Source organism: Hibiscus syriacus, unplaced genomic scaffold, assembly GCF_006381635.1.
Source record: "Hibiscus syriacus cultivar Baekdansim isolate YM2019G1 unplaced genomic scaffold, ASM638163v2 tig00116959_pilon, whole genome shotgun sequence".
NCBI lineage: Eukaryota > Viridiplantae > Streptophyta > Magnoliopsida > Malvales > Malvaceae > Hibiscus > Hibiscus syriacus.
In genome coordinates, this window is record NW_024063485.1 from 4,919,702 (window position 1) to 4,929,033 (window position 9,332).

The 9,332-nt window shown below is 29.1% G+C and overlaps 1 protein-coding gene across 1 annotated transcript; it reads right to left on the minus strand.

Moving 5' to 3' along the window:
• Nucleotides 1–5,981: 5,981 nt before the first annotated feature.
• On the minus strand, nucleotides 5,982–7,436 carry LOC120189744 (ubiquitin fusion degradation protein 1 homolog). Its single transcript, XM_039192950.1, has 3 exons — nucleotides 6,698–7,436; nucleotides 6,477–6,653; nucleotides 5,982–6,310 (listed from the first exon to the last, which is right to left on the minus strand). Exons 1-3 carry the CDS (start codon nucleotides 7,434–7,436, stop codon nucleotides 5,982–5,984), a joined length of 1,245 nt encoding a protein of 414 aa, XP_039048881.1.
• Between the last annotated feature and the right edge of the window lie 1,896 nt (nucleotides 7,437–9,332).

Here is a 9,332-nt window from a genome sequence, read left to right on the forward strand (position 1 = left end):
AAAACTTACATTCACTCAATTCAAAATCACTGCCCCAGTAAATCATGCAACCATTTCTACAACAATGGATTTTTTGAACCGGCAAACCCATATCACGAACCAACTTCTTCGTCTCGTAAATGTTTTTGGGCATGACATTATTTTCGGACATTAACCTCTGCATTATTCGACAAAGGTCATCGTAACATGCACTAGGAATCCAATATTGTGCTTTCAAGTGTATTGATTCAGAAACCACTGATAACTTGGATTGATTACTACCAAGCCATATCGATTCAGAAAAAGCACCAAGTCTGTTGTACAACATCTATGTCGAAGCAGTTGGTGGTTGATCATCTTCTATCATATATGCAATTAATTCAGGACCAGCAACATCTACTTCATTGGATTCATGATTACTACCACAAAAATCGTATGCATCCTCTAGAACTATAGTATTAAAATCCATCATATGGTTATAGTAACTAGTATAAGAAAAATGTGGCTTTCCATGATCCACCCAATTGTGTCAATGCGGAACAAACCTTCAGTGATCACATGAACTTTAACCGTTTCTGGATCTCGAAAACTTTTATTTCTGCATTTAGGTCGATTACATGGACACCTAATATTTCCTCGACCCACAACTCTAGGCTTACTTAACACAAATGTGATGAATTCCAAACAGTGGTCGCTCAAAATCAAGATTAATAATGTGACCATTTATCAAACTATCAATAAAGATCGATCCATACTGAATACCAAAACAAGTTTCTATTGTAATATTAAATTAAGATACTTAAATTAGTAAAATTTTAAATAATAATTTTTATTTTTTAAATTTCCTAACAAATAAAAAAAATAGAACTTATGGTATAATTATTGTAAATTACATGTGAAAAAATTTAATTATTATTTTTATTAACATGCAAAAAAGAACATTGTTAGACTATGTTACATGCAAAAAAAATTTCTCTACTTTTTTATATATTTTGAACCTTTTTTATTAAAAGTTTAATACTAATAAATTGATAGCATTATGTTGTAAAAAATAAATAAAAATTACCTCAGCTCACAAATTCAGTAGAAAATTTCAGAGTTATGCAAAAAAACACCAAAAATAAAAATTCAGAATATTCTTTTTCTTTTTATGTAAAAAATAATAGCTATGTTATCAATATCATTACAAAGAAGTTTATTAATTAATCAAAAGCAACTTGCATTAACTATAAAAAAATCAATTTACACTATATATATTATCATTGAGCTTATGCAAAGCAATAACCTTTGTAGAGAAAATTTTTATTTTTTATAACAAGATGATTAAGTATGCTATATATAAGTTATGAAAGTAAATATCTCAATCATTTAGATAAACAACATTCTCCAATCTAAAATTACAATATCAAATAAAAAAAATGCATATAAATACAAAAATAAAGTATAAATCCATAAATCAGTATATTACAATTTCAAGCGGACATATAAATGAAAAAAATTTAAATATTTAAGAAATATAAAATAAAAAAAGAAATACTTACATGAATCAATTTACACCTTCAAAACTCATTCACCATAAAATATTAAAATTCTACACACAAAAAATTGTAAGAAAAATAATATAAGAAATATATAATAGAAATAAAAAAAAAACTAACACATTTACCTTCAACAAAGATTCTGGTGTGACTGTTGGTGTGGTAGTGCAGAGAAGATTTAGAAGAGTGGTTTTGTTGGCGTGGTCCTGCAGAGAAGATTTGGAAGAGTGAATTTCTGTTGAAAATTTTCTTGTAGTGTATTGTTCAAAAAAACTGTGTGACGCGGAAATCACACCAATAAGGGCCGCAACTTAACAGGTAACAGTCGATCACGACGATAACAACCCGTTATTTCCATTATTTTCCATTACATCAAGTCAACAGCGAACTCAAAATAAAACTTAAGATTTTCTCTCAAATTGCATTGTCCAAACTCAAAATCAGAAAAAGTCTCTCATTTTGTGGAGAAGTACCTGATTATTTTATCTTTCTTCTTGCTTTTCTTTTGGTGTAACATGCAAAAGCAAAATAAGGTCTTTTGGATATTTTTGGTAGGAATCAAGCTAGCAATTAAATTTACATAAAATAAAGAATAAAGGGACGAACTTTAACCCAAAAAACCTCTATTTTTCACAAATTTTACTCTTCGTTTCTGCCTCCCCTCTCACTCATGCACCATACAAAAGAAGTGATTTAATAATTTTTTAGTTATATTTTATGTTTTAAATAATTATTTTATTTTAATTTTTTAGGTTTAGACCAAAACAAACCCAATAATAAGTTAACTAATTTTTACTCTTAATGTTTTGTGTTTGAACCAAAACAGACCTACAAAGTTAATTATTTTTGGAATTTTATATTGTTTTACTTATGATATGCGTTTTTTTAAATAAATAATAGATTATTTTTAATTTTATGAGTTCTAAGTTATAATATGTTGATTTTGGTAAGTGAATAATGACCAGTAATTTATTTTTATCCATTTTATTTTTTTAGAGTTTTTCCTATGTTGATATTCTTATTTTTTAAAAAATAATAATGTATTCACAATGTTATTATTAATTAATTATTTTATCCTATCATTGAGTTTAATATTTTATTAAACTATATTATATATATATATATATATATATATATATATATATGTTATTTTCATTTAGAAAACATTCTAAAAATCGTTAAAAATGACTCTTTAAAATTATAATTATAATTATTATGATTTAGGATAAATTGTACGAATTTTAAAAAAATTCAGGATTGTGACACCAGCAGTGACCGCGATGACATCCATCCGCAACCGCGATAAACGTAACACAACCGAAAACACGACCGCAAACGCTATTTAAATCTCTGCTAGGAATGGAAAAACTGACATTTAATGAAACAAAAAAGAGATCTAAAATGTACTTACCAGCCATAGCCAGAATATCCACTCGCCAAAGTTTCATTGATGATCATATCCAGAATGGGCGCCTGATCATGTTATCTCGAATTCATCCATGGCGATAGGTTTTTAAACCTTTCTTGTCAATCACATCGATCAAATAGGTAGGGGATTGAAAATAACCAGAGACCGAAACCTGCAAAACCTTATTAAGCGAGATATACTACAAAGAAAAACCTGAATAGAAAGCCCGGCGTCGAATGTGATCGTCACTGTGGCGACGATAAACTCAATCGTCATCACGTATAATCGGGATGCGCCGCCAGAAACAAAACACCAGAACCTAAACTCAAAGCAAACCATAATCCACGATCTATACCAAATTACCAATTGCGTTGCATCGAAAAACCACGAGAGTGGTAACGATGACTATAGAAAATCTCATCCTTGCCTCCGGCGCAAGAATAGAATTCCAATGAAGGGGGAGGAAGGGGCGCCAATGGGAGAAAATTCCATAGAGAATTTTCATTTAGGATTCTAGCTATGCTTATTAAAATAGCCTAAATTCAGATCCTATCAATTTTTTTCATCTTAAACTTTAATTTGACTCGAATCCACCTTTAAAAGAATTGAACAAAATTGATTAAATTTTCAAAATAAAAAATTGATCCAATCTGATCAAATCGAATTTCGTCGAATCAAATTAAAACTAGTCGAATTTGAGTAAAATATCTATCTCTAACCATATAATATTTTATTAAAATATTTAGTTTATGTTTAAATATGTATTTAATAGTACACTAAAGTCTATTTTATCAAGTGTAAAAAAAATCTATTTTATCAGTGAAAACGAATTTAAAATTAAATTCATAAAATCGACTATACCAAATTGAATAATTAATTGATTAATTTGATCGGTTTAGTAATTTCTACCGAATTTTGCTTCCACTTAAATTTATCCATAATTTATCTTAAAAACAACTCATAATTTTAATTATACAAATATTATAATAGTTTTATTTAAAATTTAATAATTTTATCTAAACTTCCAATTGATTCAATTTAAATCTTTTAAGTTTATAGCCTAAATTTAAGCCTAGCCCATGTTTTAATAGCCTAATCTCTTTTATGAATAATATTTTCTATAAACTCTCTAATACTGAGACTTAGATGTGAATCAAAAAACCAATTCTCAAACAAATATAATATATATTATATTATCACCATAATGAAGAAAAGTATCTCCGTTTTTATTCATATTTTTATCCATATTATACCCTCAAATCCCTCTGTTTACTATACCATTCAGGTTAAACCTCATTTCTAAAGTCTAAGGCGGGTTATATGTTGGACCAGATCATGTTCGGATGCAAGAATAAAAATTCTGAAGTTAAAATTAGATTTGTCAAAACTCGATCAATGTCCATAGAGGTTGTAATCGGGTCATTCGGATCAGGTTCGAGTCGAGTCATTTCGGATCGGGTTATTTCGGGTTAGAACTGCATCGGTTTGGATCCAATTTCGTTCGGTTCATGTCAGATCGGGTTCGGGTTAAGTTCGGGTATATGGAAATTAAGTTCGAGTCAGGTACCTAGTAGGGTCAAATCGAGTCGATTGGTTTTCGGTTCGGGTCAATATCGGATCGGTTGGTTTAGGTTCTGGTAAGGCTTTAGATTTTCAGGTCAATTTAGGTTGATTTCGGTTCGGATCAACCTTTAAATTTTCAAGTCAATTCGGGTTGGTTTAGGTTCGGATCAACCTTTAGATTTTTGAGTTAATTCAAATTGTTTCGGTTTGGATCAACCGTCGTCACCCTTTATGTCTTAATCATCGGTGTTGCTCTTTTATAACTTCTAATTTAGAAAATTTATGTGATTATATATCTTCAGTTCCCAAATTCAAAGCTAAAAGTTATAGTTTGAATGAATAGAATTAATAAATCTTTAAAATCTAAAATTGAATGTCAAATTAGAATATTTGGAAGTATAAAAACAACTTTATAAATCATAATACATTTTAGGATTGATTGTAGTATTAATCCTCAACATTTTTTTTGCTTTTACTATAATCGATTATCATTTATCATATTTAAAAAATACATAATATATATATTAATTTAATTTAATTTAATTTAATTGTTTATATTATTTTACTAAAAAGTAATAACACATTACGTATTAAATTCTCAACCCAAATTAAAAAAAAATTATTAAAGATGGTGATTACCTAATTGTATTATATAAAATGAGAATAAATTATATATCATTCTACTATTTATCTAATTACTAAAAATATATGATAATAGTAATAATAATAATAAATTATTTGTTTATTAAGACTCAGTTATCATGTTAAAATCGGGTCAAAGTTTGGTTCGGATCGGGTATAGGTAAATTAAATTCGGGTTGCTTTAAGTTTGAGTTATTTTCTGTTTGGGTTGATTTCGATTCTGGTTGGTCTCGGTTAAACTATAATTCGGGTTAGTTTCAGTTCGGTTCGATTTATTTTAGGTTTCAGGTTAATTTTGGGTTATATATCGAGTCTCGATTTGGGTAAATTGGTTCGGGTAATTGGATACGGGTAAATTTGCCAAGTTTAAATGTCCGTTCTAATTTTTTAAAATTTACTTTAAAATTGATTTAAGAATCTTAAAAATCTATTTTTTAAAAAAATATCATAAAATTAAAAAAAAAGTAATAAACTTAAGTTCTATTTTCAAAAATTAAACATTAATACAAGTTGAATAAATTATTAGAAATTAAAAAATATAATAAAATTAATATGAAAATTATAAAAAAATAAATGTTATAATTGATTCGTATAATCGTAATATATATAGAGAGAGAGAGAGAGAATCACTTAACACGTCCGAATAATTACCAAAGGATAATTGGATCTCCTGCATGCTAATGGTTTGAAATATTAAATAAAACATTTATAAAAGAGTAACCATAAATCCTAAACAAAACATAACAAATTAGAATCTTAAACAAACTAAAAGAAAAAGAAAATTAAACGAAAACAACCTTGAAAATCTGTAGACGGAAAAGCTAAAAACTAAGGAAAAATCTTTTGATGGATCAACCGGCCATTGTGCACAGCCTCCTTTCTCTTCGGTCAGGACTGCAGCTACGATCTGGGTCCGATTCAGCTTCTTCATCCAATTTTCTAGCCAAACCCATGAAAGGTTTGAATTTGGGTGTATCAGTTGCTTCTTTCTCTTCTTCTTTCTTTAAATCAGATTGATCCAGGGCAGTATCTGACATATGCCTGTTAGGCAAAGAACCCAAGTCTGAATGAGTTTCTTCAATCAATTTTCTTGCTAAACACGTAAAAGGTTCGGACTTGGGGTTCTTGGTTGGTTCTTCATCAGATTGGGTAGGTGGTGGTTGCTTGTGGAGCAAGGAACCTAAATCGGAACGAGGTTCTCACCCAATTTTCTAGCCGAACCCGTGAAAGGTTTGAACTCAGTTTTACCGGCCATTTTTTCTTCATCAGATTGGGTAGTTGATGGTTGCTTGTCAGGCAAGGAGCCTAAATTCGAATATGGATTTTCACCCAATTTCTAGCTAAACCAGTGAAAGGTTTGAACTTGGATTTCTCAGTATCTTCTTCCTCTTGCTCTTTGTTCAAAGAAGATTCCATAGGAGTAGGATTTACAGGCTCCTTGTAATCCAAAGGAGGAGCAAAATCGACTTCACAATCTGTATCAATGAGGCTAATAGCATCGGCCGGCTTCGTTTCCACTATGTCTATGTAAAGCATCTTACTCCATGGCTGATCCTTACAGTATCACCCTTTGTCAGGCAAGAGAATTGTTGCAGGTTCTCTTCTAGCACAGCTTTCGGATTCGAGATCTCCAGGAATTCATTGCTGTGCGGTTGAAGCTTGATGTATGTCGCCTTCTCCAGCATCTTGTTCTTCATGTACATGTAATCTCCCTCTTCTATCTGCATGTTCTCCATCATCCAATCCGGCATGAGCACGACATCATCGCCATGGCCGGTGAACTCGAAAACCCCACAATGGGAAACTTTCCCTGCAGATAAGTTACGAATCTCGAATTGCAAAGGCATGGGGACTTGATTTTCTATGATGGAACTGAGAGAATCCTCCGGCATGATTATCTTATTACCCAGATCTAGATGTGTTTTGTTGCAGGAAGAAAGAGGGAGGCATCGATAGTCTCCTTCGAACAATGGAGAGTCTGTTTGAGATTGATGATTGTAGTAATCTTCTTCATCATCATCTTCAAACTCTTCTAACAGAGACTCATAATAATCGTCGACTTCTTCCGAAGGATCATCTTGTTCGACGGCGTTGTCTTCATCGAGATTGTGGGTGGGATGATTTGAATCGTGAACTTGATCATAATCTCCAGTCTCTTTTAACAAATCTTCTTGTTCGATGACAATAACTTCACCATCTCGAGTATTGAAACAGAGTTCATTCGAATAATAAGAGCTTCCATCGAGATTATCAGGGGAAAGATTTGAAGCTTCAACTTGATCATAATATTCAGAAGATTTGTTCATGCCGAATCAATCGAATGATGAATCGATTCACGAGATTAAAATTTGGGGTACAGAAATCCCGAAACAAAAAAGCTAAGTAGTTCTGTTACTTTAAGAGAGATTTATATATTTTGTTTGCTTAAATCTTTAAACAATTAAATATTTAGAATTTCGATGAGGTTTTAGTTCTTAAATAATTTATATATATATATATATATATATATTGAGAAAAGGTTTCTACTAAATTGAATTGTTTTGATTAATTTAATCTTCCTTCCGAATTTTGTTAACACTTAAACTTATCCATAAATTATTTTGAAAAATTACTCATAATTTTACTTTACTATAATAACTTTACTTGAGATTTGATAATTTTATCTGAACTTTTAAATATATTTATGTATTTTTGTTTGGTTTGACCTCTAAATAATAATAAAAAATGGATGGATTTAGTTTTTGAGTCCTTATACGAAAAAGATTATTTAATAATAACTAATCAGAAATTATTTTATATTATTTTTTATCTGGATAATAATTTAGAATGATAAGGGATAATCATCTATTTTTCCAACATCTACATTCTACAATCGAGTCGTTCTCGTGTCTTTTTTAATTTGCTTGGGACTCATATAATTATGTATTTTCATGTTTAAATATATATATATATATAATAAATTAAAGTCTCTTTTATTAGTTAAAACGAATTTAAATTTTAAAACTGAAATTAAATTGATATAACCCATTATACCAAACTGAAAAACTAATTGATTAGATTCGACCGGTCTAGTCAAGTTTACCGAATTTTCCTTAACCATAAATTTATCCATAAATTATCTTAAATCCACTCATAATTTTAATTTTAAAAAATAGAATAATAGTTTTATTTAATATTTAATAATTTTATCTAAACTCCCAGACAATGACGGATCTAGAAATTAAAAAATGATGTTCAAAATTTTAATAATCTATTTTTCAATATAATGGGTATGCAAAATTTCTTATTTTTCTTCTTCCTTTAATATATTGAACTATATTAATATATAATCTAAAAATGTGTATACATTGGTTCCTATGGGGGCCATATGCTTCCGCCCCTGCTCCCAAATGGATTTAATTTAAATCTTTAAGTTTAGAGTCTAAATCTAAGTCTAACTAATGCAGATGATGTATTCGAATTCTAAATCTTTAAAATATAATAATTATTTCTTTTTTATTGAAATTGTTGGTTCATGTAAGGTTAACCATGTTTTAAATATCCTACTTTCTCTTTACTTTAATTTTGTTTCTAATGTTTTTTATAAACTCTGTAGTAATGTTTTTTACATTGTATTTTGTAATTGTGTTAGAAGCTTGACCCATACACATATCGGCGTTCGTAATAAAAATATCAATTTAACTTAACGCCGAAAAATAAATAAACTAAAAGAAAATTTATTCAATTTTCATTAATCAAATGATAATTATGAAGGGTATCAATATTAGTGAAGTTTTGTTTTTTATTTTTACAAATAATGTTTTTAATTTATTAAAAGTTTTAACTGAATGATATATTAAATAATTGACCTATTAAAATTCTCTGAGGAGAACAACATTTCCTTTTGTTGAATCTATATTTTTATATAACAAATTAGGGCAAAATGTTTGTTGGACTAAATTGAATTTATTCAAAGTTTTCAAAAATAATTCAAAGTCTAAATAAATTTGAAAAAAATTGTTTTAAATGGTTTCTAACTTTGTCAAACTATTAAGTACTGTTTTAAAGCTCAAAACTCTTGAAATTAGCCAAACACCCTTGTCAGTCTCGAGACCAACATGGCAGTCTCGAGACTGAAATTCTAGTAGACTTTAGAGTTTCAAAACTTCACAAGAGTTTCAAAACTTCACAAGAGTTTCAAAACTTTAACAAGAGTTTCAAAA

Coding starts and splice junctions, on each gene's coding strand:
- LOC120189744 (XM_039192950.1), bottom strand. CDS start 7,436: ATGAACAAATCTTCTGAATATTATGATCAAGTTGAAGCTTCAAATCTT. Junction 6,654..6,697: donor ATTCTCTTGCCTGACAAAGG/GTGATACTGTAA, acceptor TGCTTTACATAG/ACATAGTGGAAACGAAGCCG. Junction 6,311..6,476: donor CAAGTTCAAACCTTTCACTG/GTTTAGCTAGAA, acceptor GTTCCGATTTAG/GTTCCTTGCTCCACAAGCAA.